This window comes from Streptopelia decaocto, assembly GCF_964273445.1.
Source record: "Streptopelia decaocto genome assembly, chromosome: 15".
In the NCBI taxonomy this organism is placed as follows: domain Eukaryota; kingdom Metazoa; phylum Chordata; class Aves; order Columbiformes; family Columbidae; genus Streptopelia; species Streptopelia decaocto.
The window spans coordinates 4981014-4998684 of NC_138670.1; the positions used below are offsets into that span (position 1 = coordinate 4981014).

Sequence of the window (17671 nt, forward strand, 5' to 3'; positions counted from 1 at the left end):
TACCTTGCAGGTACATTTCCTAGCTCTTTACAAAGCAGCATTTCAGACAAGTGGTGCAATTTTCCCCTACTATATATCACTGCCCTGTAGTCCCACCGTGAAACTGCGATACGCTCCCCAGCCCCCCCGGCAGTACAACCGCTCACATTAACACAGTTTCAGGCAGAACAGAAAAGGCGGTCAGGTCTCCATACAAACAGATGGAAAACATTTTTAAAAGGGCTGAAAAAACACATCCATTTTACAGGGTCCTCTTTTGGAGGTTTGCCAGCTGAAAAAAAAACAACATATCCTATTGAAAGAAGATTCTTTGATGTCTATTTTTTGCCCCTGTGTTAAAGCAGCGGGGAAGGCTGTGTATTCTTTACATGATAAGTTGTACTTCCTGCTCCTCCCACTGCAGCTAATTAGTTGCTTTACGTCATATATTAACTTCAAGTAAGCATGGACAGAGCAGACTCTAAACTGTTGCTCACTTGTCCTTCAATTAAGGACAGCGCCCAGCTGCTGACAACTCACTAAAACACGGTCCCAACTACGAAAGCTCGAGACTAGGGCCTGTGTCACAAGACTGAGCTTTAAATTTGAAATCAAATATTAACAAAAATACGTTAACAGATTCAAAAAAGAAGAGACACGGACTATATCTGCTACTACAGTACTCATCCAAACACAAAATGACTACTTAAAACCTGCATCATTTTTAAAGGAAAAATATATCCAACTTAACTTGAATATCATTTCATCTTCTCTTTAAACACCAACCTTCTATACAAACACATCCTTCATTTGTAAACCAAAACCCCATTACACTGCCATTAACCAAATCCAGTGATAAAATAGAACATATATAATGTTCATTCTTTTCAATGATTTTCCTGAAAATTATTTCTTTTTCAACAGCTAATTCTTCCATTTTTCCTTCCTCACACACCATCTGACTTAACCTCTCTGCAGTTAAGACAATAATATTGTGCTTGAAGGACTGACTCGCCAACTACTTTACTACATCCTTCCCCCACTTTGCCTAAGCGAGCTAAGTTGGCAAACCAGTGTTCATTCAGAGCCTAAATCGTCTAGAAATGCAGTATTCTGCTTAGCATTCACACTCTAAAGTGCCCCTGGCAAGCCATCTGCAATAAGCCGAGCTTTACCTACCCCCACTGACAACTGATGACCACGTCCCACCTGAAGAGCTGCCTCGTGCCACTGCAGCAGTAGACGCTTCCCCTGGTGCATTATGAGATACAAATTCTAAGCCACTTGAAATTGTACCCCTACCAGTAGAGACTCTGTGACCTCGAGGGTGCCGTTGTGCCTTAGGAGACATCCGTGGAGGCCCTGAGAAAAAAAAAGACAACCCCAAACAATAAGTACTTCACGTCCCCAAACGTACTGTTCTTAAAACTGGCTTTGATCTCATAATTCTCTATAACGCAGTAATACAGCCAAGTAATTTACACTGACATCAAGGCTAAAAAGGCCAAGCCATTGGTCCAGCCAGACTTGCAACACTCATTGCCTTGCCACGACAGCTCATGTTCATTGATATTTAGAAACTTTATCAGAACTGAATCAGGTACGCGAGTCCTGGATTTGAAATATTTGAATCCAAGTACCCAATATTGCTTACTCTAAGCCAAGCCAAAGAGGTGAGTGGCCCGGCTCCCTCTGGATAAACCCAGTCCCAGGATATCAAATATTTTCCAGAAAAGAAAAAAATTCCACGGCTTTTGTCAGGTGGTCAGTGATACCAAACATCTATTTACAGAGCAGTCGCCACTGGCTGACCAATGCTCTTGGGGAATTCCAGCGGAGCATTCTGCACCGAGGCTGAATTGCCTGCAGCAGGTCACAATTCATTCACAAGTCAGCAAAACTGCAACTAAACAAGTTATTGTTATCCCAGGGTTCAAGTCATGCATGTTTAACACCACAAGCTAAAGTCATAAGTGAACGCAGTAACTCTGAACAGCTTATACCACTGCCACAGAATTATTATGCTCAAGTCTAAGCAGCAATACGGTTTCTACATCCTAACAAACATTTTCTTTCCAAGATCAGACTCAAATGTTGATACTTCAAAAAGAAAAACTGTATATGGACAGAAGACAACCTGGATGATTACAGTTCATTTTTAATGTAGGTCAATAATAGAGAAAAGTTCAGATAATGGCTTTCTGGTTTCAGATCAGGTTCTAAAATATCAAGTACTTCTTCTGGTTACACAAATCTTTAAATGTCAGCCTCTATTTTAACCATGAATCTAAAGTACACTTCAAGCCAAATTATATACAGGCAAGTATTTTAAAGAATACACTTTCCAGCAATCCTTTTCTAGTACCAGAAATTAAAGGTTGCAGTAAGCAGCAGTTCACTGCATGCCTGACAAATCAGTTGCAAGCACTCAAAGTATGCAAGTGCATACAGACATGCCCGCTACCATCCACCTTCTGGTTACGGAGCATTTTGAGCATTTATCAGGCAAGCTGCAGAACAGCGTTACTGGGTCAATTAGCGGGACGACTGTTCTCTCTCCCGCGGCTCCAGCTACAGCAGAGGCTGCAAATTTCCAGTGAGTTTAGGAGAACCAGTTTGCATTTTTCCAGGCTTGACAGACCGTGCTGTGCAGGCAAGTTGTTAAGTGCACTTAAATGCAACAAAAATGTGTTCCTTGCTGCACCCTCAGAGGACAAATAAATTCAGTTCAGATACTTGTGCATACAGTTACCGAAGCCTCACAGGTTCACCTTCCTCTGCGTATTTCTGACTGTGGGGAACTGACTGACTGTTCTGCCTCCGTGCAAACAGATCTAAAGCTTTCTACAGATTTGCCTCAGAAACAGCTCATCCTGTCCCATTCCACAGTGCACTCCTCTGAATACAGCATTTTTATTACTATTATTATTACTATTTTTTAAATAAAAAGTAATTAAATTATTTCATTAAATACGAGATGGCTTTTTGTGGAAGATCTGTATTAAAGTAATTGATATTTTATATAAGTTTATATGCCTAAAAATGTCTTCTAAAGTTATCAGGTCCTGCATGTTGCTGTTGGTTAAGACACTGAGCAGCGTTTACAAAGCTGAGTTTATTTCAAACCAACGTGGGAAATTTCACAGCTTTATTTTGTTTTTGTAAAGTTCTTCAAATAAAAAAAAGGTTAATAGAAATAGTCTGATAAACTAAAGTTAAACACAAATTATAGGTTAAGTAATGAAGAGGAAAAAAAAAACAATTTTGTAATTAAAAACTCACAAAGGAGTTAAACAAAGACAAACAAAAACATGAACAAATCGTGGTATTGTACCTTCTGAAGACATGCGTTTAGGCATAGTAGAGACAGGAGCTGGAGAACCATGAGCAGAGGGGTGAGACGGGGGCCTGGAGGGCCGCGAGGGGGGCCTGGAGGGCGGCCGCGTAGGGGTGGCTGCCCGAGGTGGAAGAGAGTTGGGACCTGACTGGTAGCGAGAAGGTGGGCGAGAGGAAGGAGATGGGCAAGGCGATGGCCAGGGAACACCTGACAGAACAAATGATATGAAGGAAAGTATAAAAACTAAAGAAAAATTATGGGGAAAAAGGTCAACAGAAAAAAAAAAAGTAAAATATGACAAAATGATTTTTTCATGTTTAACCCTTTGGGGATGGATTAGTTTAGTTCGGCCACCAATAAGTCTCTGCAAGGTTATTTCCCCCGCTTCGGGTCAAATTTCACATCTGAATCTCACAAACTCCCCAAAGGGTTAATTAGGATCTACAAATACTACTAAGGAACAGACAGTAAAGTTTGATCTGTTAGCCTGCCATAAATATGTTCTACAGTACGCATCACTCTTGATAAGGTCCTTCAAGCTACCAGAGGTTCTCAAACAGCGGTTCACATATAGTATTGACTACACAAACTGCTACTTTCACACCAAACGATGAGCAATAGCAATTCTAGGAACTGTATCTTTACAAAAAACAGCGGTGTTCAGTGTCTGAATCCTGACATTTATGCCTTTATCAGTTAGCTGAAGTATTAAGGTAGTATTTTAGTCTACAATATAGGGCTCATTGTTTCCAAAACAAAGAAACTGAATTCACAAGCCATTCTGAATATTTTAGGTATATTGATGTTCATTCAGCAGAGTAACAGGATGATGGAAACCACAAATACTACGAACAAATTTCAGGGTTAGCATTGTTTGGGCGGGACTCAGTTGTACATCCTTCACAGAGCTGACTCTGTATTTTAAAAAGAAGCCTCACTTACCTTCAGATGCTTCTCAGGCTTCCTCTCCAGATAGAGGCACTTGAGTATTATACATTTTTCATTTATTCACAGCAATCTCATAGAATAGCATTTTCAACTTATAAAAATAATGCCTCGAGGATAGGCTACTGCTGAAATCCATCTCAAAAAAATGGTGTTTGGTTTATGAAACACCGATTCCTGCTATACACTGCCTAGTGACGCCTGTTTATAAATATTACCTTTGTGTATAGCAGAAAATACTCAAATAGCTCTTTGGAGAGAAGACTTTTGATTCCTTTTCCCCTAACACTTCTCTGACTTTCCCAGCAATGATTTTTTTTTCCCTCCACGTCATCATAAAGTCAGTGAGTTGTTTTATTCTTTTTAAAGGGAAACAGAATTGATCCATGCCCTAGAAGGGACAAGTGACGCTGTCTCGGCTGCCGCCTTCCTCTCACGGGGTGTCAGCACCTCACAGAGCTCAGCAGTTGCAATACGCAACAGCAATTTTCAGTCTTTAAAACCACATACTGCACCATCATCTAAGACAAAGGTGTTTGAGAAGGAAAATAAACAACATTTCTGCTCTGCAAAGGTACATACAGTGCAAATGTGCGTTGCATTACGAGTAAGCTAAACCCAAATCAAAATCACCACCTCTGTGTTAAATGATGAATGTTAATCTAGCTTACAAAATGCGCCTCCTAAGACCACACCATATGCAGTTTCAACATAATTAGCCAATTGACTGCAATTTTATAAAGCACATACGTTTAGACTTCAGATACTTGCCTCCGTTAACTACTCTTTGATCTGCTCCAGAGTTGGAACTGAATTCTGAAGTATGGGATCCAGACCTTGAAATCGGTGGGCCTGATCCAGACTGGCCCATCCTTGCTGAGTTTTGTCTTCCACTTCCCCAGGACAGGACATCTCTGTTCCTCTGTCCAGGTGGAATGTATTTATTTTCTCTGAAACACAGCAAATTTCTATCAGTGTTAAGACAGAAATGAAAGACAACGAAAAGTACCTGCTCAGATGCTCTGCTGATATTTTCTCTCATTCTCAAATCAAGCTACAGGAAAATTCTAAATACTATCAGATGCTGACCTGACATTCACCTCATGAATTGGCTTTTGATACTGACCACACAGTCCACTTTCTATGAGCCCCCAGACGCTGAACGATTTAGTATTAATGCCTGAAATTCTCCATGAGATACCGAAACCACTGCCCTTTCCTGTAATTTGGTATGAATTTCCCACAGGGACAGATCAGAATGGGGAAGTCTGTTCCACTGCAGAGATAATACAGGGCCAGGCAGAGGTGGCCAAGCTAGCATGAACGCCAAAACCAGCACGTGATTGTTTACACAGGGCTCCTAACCTAATCAACCCTGCTGAAAAAGCACAGTTTCAATGAGTAAATTGCTCCCGTACCAAAATATGTACTTCATTTAAATGAAAATACTATTCATAGCGTATGCAAGTACCTAGTGTTCACACCATGTCCTTCTCGTTCATTAACATTTCTCTGAACAGCAGTATATTTTTCTTCTTCTGTTCTTTCATCATTTTCCAAGGCAACCCGAGCTTTGTATTGGGCACTTGATTCAATTTCCTCTGCTAATTGAGTTGCTCTGGCTTCCCGTTTTAAAAACTCTTCTGAATTATCTCTTTCTAATGGCACCCTAAAAGACAATGGAAAGGAAAATCTCTGAAATGCATTCAAAAGCACAAAGGAGCTACAAAAATTACAATTCTAACCAAGTCAGAGTAAAAAAAAACCTTGTTTTTAAGCCAGCAGACTTGCTGTCTTTTTCAGTATAACTATGTCAATATTCCTGGACTGGTTTGATACTATGTGCAAATTCAGTGTCATTTCCCTGCCTGGAGAGCTGAGGTCAGGGTGCAGAGCTTTTCCATATGACTTGTAAGATCCCCCAACCCTAAAGCTATGCAAAGGCTCCAACTTTTAACACGGTTGAGTACATTAGTGATAAAAAGCTTTAGTCTGTTGTTTAGATAGCTATGGTAAGAGACCAAATTTTAATTTCTTTAGCTATTTACACATTCCCAACAGACACAAGAGTCCCCAATACTACTGAAATTAGGGAGTTACATGCTTAATCTTTTTAGTAATTCCAACCGCAGAATTTCAGCTCTTCCTGACAAATAACTGCAGAAAGATGAATCCAATACACTAGAGCACAGTATCAGAAACCCAGGATGTATTTGCCATGTCCTAGGACCGCAAACCCATTCATTCCATATATGTACATTAGGTAATCACATACTGCAAAAAGCATATGTAGCTCTCTTAAGAAAGCCACCAAGTATGGATACAATACATGAGCAAAGAAACACTGAAAGAGGTAACTGGAGATGGACAGCAGACCTGGCGCTCCTTCTGTCCACCCATGGGTTTGCGTTTTACCTGTTCTCATTTTTGTTTAGGTAGCAAGTTTTATAAAACACCTTTGCGCTTTGTCTCCGATTCTAATTTTGAGTTCCAAAAGTTGTTTCATCTGACTTTACTTTAGAATAAACTACATAAAAATACAGAACACAGTTGAGGCTTGGACCAGGCTATGCTGGGCATTATACAATCACTACTGCACATATTTTGAATAATATAAAATAGAAGAACAAAGAAAGTGCGCGGAGATACAAGCCAAGTATGAAACAATGTATGCGAGATTACTCAAGTGTTGGTGGCAGAACTAGGAAAACAAGCGGCTTTGCCAAATTCCAAGCCAGTGCTCAGCTACTGCATCACAAGATTTTCCCCACACACATATTTTTGGCCAGTCGAGACATCTATTTGGCCTTATCAATGGTAGCTTTGGCTCAAGTAAGATATGCATGCATACAATGCATACAAACCTGAAGTCACGGGCCCCCCTGTATTAAGCATATGCACAAGAACAGTGAACACCCAACACCTCCTCATTTATTTAAAGTGCTAAAAAAAATGCAGGGATGTATGCAGTAGCACTGATGACACCCTAAACAAGCAAAAGAACGATTTTACCTTTTCTACCAGGGAAAAGGGTCATTATAGATGAACGAAAGGGGATGGGCAAGATGATAGTGTTCAGAACCCTGGTGATGAGAATCATGTCCAGCAGCTGATTGACATATTAATTAATGCAGTTCATTTGCCAGAACACAAACTTGTACCTTTATGCAGTTTGACAAACTATACTTGCTAACACTTACTTCTGGGAAGAGAAAACACACAATAAATCCTGTACAATCTTTCAGTTGCACAAAGAAGCATTTAGTGACACTGGTGCTCATCACGTACATGGAGAATCAGGAAAAGTTTCACAGTTTAGCAGACTGATAGGAAAAGAAAGTCGTTTCACTAGGAAAACATGGAATTTGTCTCTGGCAATTTAAGGCCACCTCCATGTTTTTAATCTGTTTCCATTAATACCCATAAAGCAGAAAGAAGGAAGACTAAAGTTCAAAAGTACAAAAAGTACTTAGAGCAGCGAAGTATAAAAAAGAACAGCTTCCCAGGATTCAAATGTAAGCCGATTAAGACACTTTGATTATCACCATGTTACAGGTCTATTTTAACAAAATTGTGAAAATAAAATTGTTGAACCAAGTGACCTGTAGGCAAGTGCTCCAATCCTACATACAAAAATCAAAATATTCACTGCAATTCCTTGACATTCAAAAAGAAGTTTATGCTTTGGGGGTTAAAAGAGTGGGAAAACATTAAGGACATTTCACAATGGCTGGTGAACATCTGCAAGTGATTTGTTTTGCAGTTGCAGTTAACATTATAGCTGCAGACTATTGGGAACAGGTCCACACTGCCAAAATAGCCAGAGCAGGCTTCATATGACTTCTACATTCAAGTTGTTATTATATTGTAACTAAAACTTTAGTTTAGATCTGGACCAGTCTACTAAACAAGTCATCCATAGCATGCAACCCTCCCTTAATTATGAGCAACATTTCAATATCTACCAGATCAATTGTCTCAATAAAATTAGGATTTGGGCAAACTGTTCTGCCAGGTTAAACATGAACCATAGGTATAGCAGCTATGTAAAGACAGTTTCACAATCTGGTATTTCCCACTATATTAATGAAAGATTTTGTAAGAAATAAGCATTATTGCACATATGCCTAAATTCAGAAAATGTTGCAATGGGAACGAACTGTGCCCATTTAAGGGAATATACAATGATTACTACATCTAACTATTCACAGAACGCTGGCAAGGTTTCTTAAGCACTATTCATTCATTGCTTTTTCAGTTATTTGGTTCCACAACCTGAGAAAGTATGAAAAATTATCTTCAGATTATAAAGCTCGTCAAACCAAGGAGAACATTAAATACAAATCTAATAACAAAATATTTTGGAACTTACGTATAAGAAGATAAACTGCTGTCATAAGTTGATACTACACCATAATTTTCTTCATTGTAACGAAACATGTCATTGGGATCCCATCCATTAGACTAGAAGAAAATGATGCTTGTTTTTCAAAATGACACTGGAAACACATTCCCTTAAAATTAAGGGCTGATGGCAGAAGTTAAACCTTTTGCCCTTTTTCTTGGGCCTGTGAATTCACTGTCCAGATAACGACGTTACTAAAGCCACAATTTATTTCAGTGGATTTTGTTCAACAGATGCACAGATTTTACCTTCAAAGGCCAGTTTTTTGTTTGTGGTGTGTATCCCTGTTGTTATTATGAGGGGTTTTTTTTAAGTACCATGCCCACTCTGTACTAGAAGATTACTGGTTAGCAAGACATACACACATGAATGGCTTTTCCAAAAAGTGCAAATTGACACGTCTGGACATTAGAAGTGTCCCTTGCTGTGGCAAGTGCCGAAGCTTTTCAAATGCTCTACTAAAGCAATTATCAGAAAGACACACACCACGGGCAGAGGGCCCCTGCTGAACGGCACCATTTCCTCACTTTAGTAAAATCACTATTACAGTACTCGAGCACAACGATAAATGTTTTGAATGTTTTATTAAAGCACTGACAGTATTAAGTATTCTAATAAAGCTCAGCTGTACAATAAGTACACTAAAATTGACAGGATAACTGTTCTACTCAGACAAAGTTAATGTGCTCCACAGTAACATGACTAAATTCTCCTCTCATCAGTAATATTATCTTCTTTGTTTAACATATTGCAGCCTGAATATCTTACTAAAAAGAAGGCATGGTTGAGTACAAATATAAGGAAATGTCATTTGAGACAATACTCTTCATCTAACCATTCATAATCTGCTGAGGTAGTATCAGTGCTTATTAAGTCATGGGTCAGACTTCCATCAATTCCCCTCATCTTAGCTCAGAGACAGTTAACTAAGTACAATTTCACCATAATTTCCAAATGCAATGATAGTCAGACAGGAATGCTGCGATTAAACATAAATCACTGCAGTGTATTGCTGAATTTGGAGCCCTTAATAAAAGCTCCCGTTTCAGCCAGTCCCTGAGTCAAGCACGTCCCCTACCACAGCAGCTGCCATTTGTCAATATTTGCCACAAGTGGCATTTGAAATCCAGCTATTCTTATTCAAATTGTAGAAAAGTACTGTGGCAGCTGCTAGCAAAGACTCAACATGCACCCATACAACACAGGCCAGCAATTTTAGTCAAAAAGTTCATTAGCAGATTAAAATTAAGGAATGGTTGCAAGGCATGTCCAGAGAAATAGTTTATTTTCTACAGCCTGTCACAGATGATCAAAAAGCACTACTTACAACATCTGTCTCTAACGCCTCCAGCTCCTCAGCAGCGGTGGTCTCTCCTCCATCCCACGGTTCAAGATCCTTTTCCTTGTGTTCACCATTTACTTTAGCACTGATGGCTGAATCGGTAAAAGCATCTACAAGGGAGCGGGGAGGGATGGAGGTGAAATCAATTTAGTTAAGTACAGGAAGACATACATACTAGTTTATTTGAGGAACAACCAAACGAGCTGAATCACAGGCACATTAAACATCATTCGCCTGCTCTTGTAGTTGCTGTATTCAGCAGGACTACATTAGAAAGGTGCTTACTTCACACTTCGAGTAACTGTGAAAGTACAGACTAAGTTCTGATATAGCAAAGAACAGCAGTAATTACTTTCAGTTATTTCAAAATATTTTACACAAACTACATTTTGGGGGAAAGAAAAAAAAAAGTCCTCTACAAACCCAAGACTTGTATAATGTGCTTTTCCAAACAGCCCACACAACTGCACACTAACATATTACGCAAATATCAAAAAAGCATGAATGCAACACAATCCCATGCCCTAAATGGGCAAGATACAAGTTTCCCATCAAATATCTGAGTTTCTTGTGTTTCCCCAGCTCCTCGCACACCAGCATGCACGCACACGCCGTCCCTCCCTGCGCAGCCGAACTCCGTCACCCACCAGCTTGGAGCACCGACAACAGAGATGCTTTCGTTCCTGCAAGAGCCTTTTTAAGCAGCAGCTTATCCGAATCACACAGCAAGATTCAGAAACTCTCTGCCTCTTGTTCTCAACAACATATGAAAATAAATAACTAGCAAGGGTCTGCTGTTGTTTATAAAAATTGATATAAAAAATAAATATAATAAGCTTTTCTTTTCACTTGTTTCATTCAAGCCCGACTTAAGAAGGAATACTAAAGTGCTGTAAAGAATGTACAAAGCCATTCATCACGGAAGCCAAGCTTTTACAGTTATAAGCAACTAGATCTCAGAGCTGCCCAACTTAAACAGAAGGAACTTTAAAAAATAAAATAAGCTTGTTACAAGCTTGTAAATAAACAAATAAGCCTAAAAAAATAAGTCTTCAATCTAGAATTTCCTATTATCGTTCTACTGATAAAAAAAGGAGCAAACATTTCAGATCTTTAGAAAAAATAAGATCAAACCACCAGGCAGTGCCAGATATGGAAGAATGTGGCTTAAATTAACTCTTGGCAAGATCTGAAATCTTACTCAGAAAAACGAACTTTAAAACCATAATGAAAAGAATTTGCAACATATGAAGTTGGCCACTGACGTTACAGCTTTTAAACAATCACTGAAGATTTTTTTAAAGAGAGACTGCTGATATAGCTTATTATTCTTCCCGTTCAACCAAATTTCACAGTGCAGTTCTGCACATATATTGGTGGGTCTGTCACAAAAGTGACCCGTGCTCAGCCTGGCTGGCAGCATCCAGCACTATCAGGAAATGTTCACTCAACTTATACACAAAGACCAAAGGATAAGCAATTAAGCACTGTTAATAAGCTTATATGAAACAAAATGTTATAGAAGATGTATGAAAAATCAGAGAAGTTTATTAGCTAAACATTCATTTCAAATACAAAAGAAGCAGTAAAATAAGAAAAGGAAGCCAAATCAAAGAAAAATGCCTAACAAGGCGCACCACTGTTAGTGCTCCCGTGAAACCGCAAAAACCTGCATCAGTCGAGATGTCACGGTGCCACCAAAGCTGCGACAGCACCCGCGCAGCTGGACGTTAACGCTTCCAAGCGACATTACATTTTAGCTCAACACAAAATGCGATGCCTTTAGCGGGCACGTTCCGGGGTTACTCGTTAACTGTTCTGCAATAGTCGTTGTATGATGGGTTCTACCTATGAGCTGCTGCAAAATCTCAGTTGTTGCATTTTCAAACCGTTCGGAATAGGTAAAAATCAAGGGTGAGAAACAGAAGTCACCAACTAACTGCAAGATACTCTAAATGGGTCTGTGAAGTTACGCATGCATGTTTTATAGTGCCAGAAATGTGCGAGCAAAGATATTAAATTTCCGTTATATATTATGGTAACAGAAGCATTATGAAAGGCAAGATGCAGAAACATAGAGTGACTGCCAAAAAGTTACCTGTTTCTGAAGGAACTACAACAGATATGGAGAGAGAAAAAATTGGAAGACATCAGATATAAATACAGGTGGATTTTTTTCACATTATATGGCTGAATTTCTAGCAAAGCTAAACTCTTTCAGTCCCTCTCACAAGCATTCAAACTGTTTGTACATCTCCCACCTTGCAAAGATCATTTCCATAGTAAAACCTCAGCGATGTTCCCACCAGCCCCATGTATCTCCCCATTTTTGCTCCAAAAAAAACCCTCCAAATAGCCTACAGATTTCTAAGGTATGGCAACTTGAAAGAAAACATCTCTCACTTTCCCTTCACCCAAATAACTTTAAAAATATACTATAACACCAGATACGTTGAAGTGTCATCTGAAAATACATAGTAAAACAGTGCTACCTTGATCCACAGTTACTAGTATGTAAAAAACACATTTATCAGGGCAGCAAAAGGCACTTGTGTTAGGAAAATCTACATTTCCCTTATCAACACCCTGCAGCTAACGCTGCCATAACCTGGTCAGACCAGAGCTGCTTCTGTGCCGAACACCATCAATTCTGTGTTTCATGTTTGATCCTCTCAGATTGGACATTTTACACCAAATGCAATCTGGAGGCTGCTTACGTCCCTTAGGAAACTGAAATTTCCTTCTACATTACTTCACTGGGAGTAGAGGGGACTCTTCTCCAGTGAGATGAGACTAGTATGAGTTAGGAGGACTGATGACAAGACCTGAGGGAGGTAATCGTCTGTATTTCAGAAGGGTGGCTCCTTAATTTCTATTAAATTATGTCAGACAAACTCCATGCACAATTGTGCCATTTTGGATACTGTGAATAAAATACTAGCTTAGCAAGACTCATCTACTCAACCCACTAATTTTCTTATTTAAAAAGCCACAGAAACATTGAGCAGAGTGCTGTTAAAAATTGTTATGATACAGATGAACCAGGGGGAAAAATAAAGTCAACAAGTCAAAACAAAACTATCAGTATCTACCAAATGCTACATATCGGAGTGAGATGTACACAGCCAGTGCTAAGCTTCCCAGTAGAACCCAGTATGTGATGGGGTACAGGAGGTTTCATTGCTCCTCATTTGTCTCTCACTTTAGAATAAAAGTCACAAGTGGGACTGTGCTTCTCTACAGCTCGAAGAAAATCTGGAGTTCAGAGAAATTCAAGCTACAAAGGCAGAGTCCTCATCAGGGAACAGGGTCTCATGAGCATCCAGGCAAAGTTCAAATGTAGCAGAATGGCACCTCAAGGCACCGATCACTATTTTCCTAGAACAAACAGCCAGGCAGGCACATGGCTCACCAAGATTAAAAATGTGGTGAGTCAAACAAGACTTTACCAAAATTAATGACCAACAAACTTGAGAACACATATAAGAAAAGATAAATTCTACAAATAACTTGTTTCCAAAATAAAAATACTTCTTTTATGATTATTAGTAAAGCAGAAGCTAAAACATGAACTGCTGCGGCAAGTGGCGACTGGCAGAGTAATAACAGAGAAGATACTGAGCGCACAAGCTCAGTCTCCTCGTATCTCTGAGCTGCTGAATGAGCAATTCACATGACACCTTCACATGGCTACATTTTTATTCAATTCATTTTCTACATGGTAAAACCCAAGCTAAAGATCAAATGAAAACTGGTCAAACAAAGAGCTTGAGCTGTAACACTCAATTAGCCTCCACTGCCTCTGCCCCTGCTCCATGTGACATCTCCGAAGTAAAGACGTTTGATATCAAAGACCTCACTTCTTGTTTTAAAGCCCAAGGACAATTCTATGCAACAGAAGTTCACCTTAAGTAAAGGCAAATTAAATATACACATTCTGAGAAAAACTCAGCTTGGGCAAATTCTTCAAGTATGTGCTATTAAATGACTTTAAAAATTGCCAGAAGAGAGTAATGAAGAGTCCAGGTTTAATTAATTTCAGTGATTAACATGCTTGTTTTCACAAAAATATTTTGAGCTACTAATGGTAAAAAGCACAAATATGCAATTAAGTGCAACTCTGCAGTTCAAATGCTACGAAACCAGTTGGCATTATGTGCCAAAGGTGTCCGTGCTGCACCCTGCAAGCTTTGATCAAGTTTAACAGCGCCCACGGTAAACTGAGGTTTCATCTTAAAGGTTTCAACAGTAAACTCTCATTTGTTTTGTAACTACTTACTACTGATTTGAAACATTAAAACCAGTTACCACCAACTTTGCAGAGCCAATATTTCCTTTCTTTGTTCATAATACGCCAACTGCTATTCCCCTTGCAACACTTTCTCTGGAAGGATGCCACTTTTGGTGCTAATTCAAGGAAAAACCTAAATAGCCAATTCTCTTCTGACTTTTTTCATTGCATTTGTGATATTTTTCTCAGAATGCAGTAAAAGTCCCAAAAAACCAATAAAAACATTGTAGAAGCCTTTTACTTTAACAGTAGTTATGATGTTGAATTGTCTTGTCTTTAAAGAGAAGCCAAGAAGGCAACTCTGAAGCCTTACTCAAATTTGAATCATATGCAAACCAGCACTGTCGAGTGTTTAAGACGACAGAAAACAAACCCCTGCTAGAAGCTGGTTCTGTGGAACACAGGAGGAACATTCCCTCTTATTTCAATCATGCAGCCCCAGTAATTTAGCAACTACGAGATCCAAGCACTTCACCTTGGCCTCAGAAGGTGAAGCAGAAAGACGTTATAGGCCAACGTACAGCCAAGGACTTCAACTTGCACATCAGAGTGGATTTTTAGTGCCCAATTTCCAGTGCCAGATGCACAGTGTCTGTGCCTCTTTAAATGCAGACAGGATAGACTGAAAGGGGGATGATGGATATAATACAATTTCACCTGAGTTTTCCAATGCACATTTCATTCATCAGCCTGCCGGTACTGCAGAAAGCCCCAATTCCACAGTGAGAGACCCTCAGGTGACTCCATTCCTCCTGAAGCCTAACAGCAATCTACAAAGGTCTGTGCAGACTGACAAGACTTGCAAATAAGGGCCAAAGAAGAACAGACAGATTTCTTTTTTAAACGTAAGTTGTTAGAAATATCTACGCAGACCTGTTTTCTTCTCCTAACCCTTCCAATTTCTACAATCTGGGCAGGCACCGCACTTTCTCCGCTGGTACGTCTAAAGGTGCAACGTCACGCTTGGCATGAGCAAATCTACGACTGCTCCTTCCCAACGGGGCGGTCTCACCCACCCCAAGCCTACGCTGTCATTACCTCCCCTGCCCTCGCGCTACTGATGCAGCTGCAGGATGAATTATCAGCTCACTGCTCCAAAGCTGCACAAGCGCGATAGCAGCTTTTAGACACAACTGTTTTTGCACTCAACTGAAAGGAGAAATCCATCCCATTCCCTTTCTCCCCACCTGCTGTTCTTTTCCACTACTCTCCCAGTCTCTTCTGCCCGACCTGGTCAGACAACACAGGGAACGTCTCTGCTATTCCAGTCTAGGTCAGAAGATCAAGTCTCATAGTCAGGAGCACCATTTGTGCTCCCCCAGCTCAGCAGAGAAGCAAATGACAATAAAAATCCATAGAACTCCAGATACTTATACTGACCAGGAAATCAGGGCGCACTAAAATTTCCAAAACACTATCTTTTGCAAAAAGTTTGCTTCAAGGCTGCCTCAAAAGTCTAGTAGTCTCCTAAGGGGTAGGAGAAACTACAGAGACCCCAAACAACCCTACTCCAGGTAAGCCTCTCCTATGACAACAAAGTGCTTGTCAAGTGCCTTTTGTTGGGCTATGTTTTTAAAAAAGTGAGAGCTGCCTTTCCAACCAAATACGTCCAAATTGTCTGCTAACTTGCCTGTGAAAGTCAAAAAACATTGAGGGCTAAGCAAGTTAAAAATATTTGCTCCTGGGTAAGTGCAACACTGTCAAACTTCTCTGGCCGGGCACCAGACAGTGACCATTCCCAGCACAAGAGTTCACACTCGCTTTGTGCTGTGAATCACACAGGCTTATCTGACTCCACGAAGGTTTGGGTTTATTTTTCAGAACTAAAGGCCAGTAGTTCCTGCAGGCATGTTCATACACTTCCATTGTTTTGAATCCTCGCTTATTTTATTTCCCAAGAAGTAGAAAGCCCTTCATTGCTCTAATTTGCAGGTGTGATCCAAGACTGACTTACACTTTCAAGTGTTCTTTCAAGATAACACATTTTTGACACAAAATGGAAAGCAGATTAATTTACCCACTACCAGTTATCGAGTTATGCAGCCTTCCAGTTTATCTTGCTCCAAGTCTCTACAGCTCTCCTCTCCAGCTACTTAAGAGATTTAGATTCAAAGACATTCCACCTAATAAAGCCAACTGAGCAACTGCTCAACCTGAAGCAGTCATTTTCTTCTAGAAAACTTCCACTGAGTAATTGTTCCTAGAAGTAGTAGTATATTCTTCATTCCGTTTGCTCAAAATCTGTAAGGATTGGGTAATGGAGTGTCCAGTTTGCCTTTACATTAAAGTGACGTCCCTGGCAGACCCAATATAAAGCAGCTCTTGTTTAAATTCAAAGTCCCATCCAGAACCTAGAACTTATCTGCATTTCAATGCTACATTTGCTCTGACATTATGCACCTTCTCCTAGGAAAAGCAAATTCCTTAAAACAACAAGCCTCTCATTCTTCAGCTTTAAATCAGGCAAGAGAATATGCACATACAAACACAAGGTGACAAGAGAAAGGTCTCATTAAATGTCCACCAGTCCCTACACATCTCTAGGTCACAGCTACATGGGAATAAAGCATGGCTGTTACAACCACTTAGCTCCCAGTGACAGTTACACATCAGCCTGAAAATGTGCACATATGGCACAGAAAGCTATAGATTTGCTATTGTTCCTCAGCCCAGCAAATGAGGAACATAAACATAAAAACCCTTGAGATTTGCTGCCCAAAGAAAAAAGAATCAGCGAAGGCACTAAAGCTGTCTGACTTATGGGTCTCTTAGACACCAGAACAATAAAATTAGGGTCTTGGAGGTCAGACATCAAAAGTCTGAAGAATGCCTGACTGCCCACAAAATTGTTCAATTCTGAGTTTCAAGCCATGTCTTCTAGATTTCACAACCACTTGCCTGCCACCTCACTAGGTTCTTCTGTATTTTGGAGAGCCTTACCTACAGATCTATAAGTACAAAAGCAGAAATTAAAAACACAAGTAGTGGATTTTCTAAGAATTTTTAGCTCCATTTGCAGTAGTATTTTTAGAGTATTTCTATGAATGCATGTTTAGAGACAAAAAGTACTTAACTGGATATAGACTTTATATATACACCAACTCTGAACAGTATTTCTTTATAAAGAATTTATATATTCATGGATTGTCGTACAACATTTAATACACTAATCCAGAAAAACATTCACAAAACCAAAACCCAACCTCCCACAAAATCTGTAGAATATTTTGTAACACTGCTAAGGATTTGCTTTCCAGACACCTAAAACCGTTGCTCCCAGCAGTGCACCCTCACTAAAGTTCTGCAATTTATGTTTTAAATGTTGATAAATTTCTGATTTCAGGAGGGGCTGAGCATCCGCTCTTTCCATTG

At 39.7% G+C, this 17671-nt stretch overlaps 1 protein-coding gene across 11 annotated transcripts in view; it reads right to left on the reverse strand.

The window, feature by feature from the left end:
* ATXN2 (ataxin 2) overlaps positions 1-17671 on the reverse strand; it is a 50768-nt gene that overhangs the window by 23052 nt on the left and 10045 nt on the right. For 4 of the 11 annotated variants that reach the window (XM_082066202.1, XM_082066201.1, XM_082066203.1 and 1 more), the window contains exons 6-11: positions 9994-10118; positions 8634-8725; positions 5733-5930; positions 5033-5211; positions 3314-3523; positions 1159-1341 (exon numbers count right to left, since the gene is read on the reverse strand). In XM_082066202.1, the coding sequence (XP_081922328.1) occupies positions 1159-1341; positions 3314-3523; positions 5033-5211; positions 5733-5930; positions 8634-8725; positions 9994-10118 (987 nt within the window). Of the gene's footprint in view, positions 1-1158; positions 1342-3313; positions 3524-5032; positions 5212-5732; positions 5931-8633; positions 8726-9993; positions 10119-12106; positions 12122-17671 lie in introns of all 11 variants that reach the window. The other 7 variants (XM_082066196.1, XM_082066200.1, XM_082066199.1 and 4 more) reach the window with 5 other exon arrangements.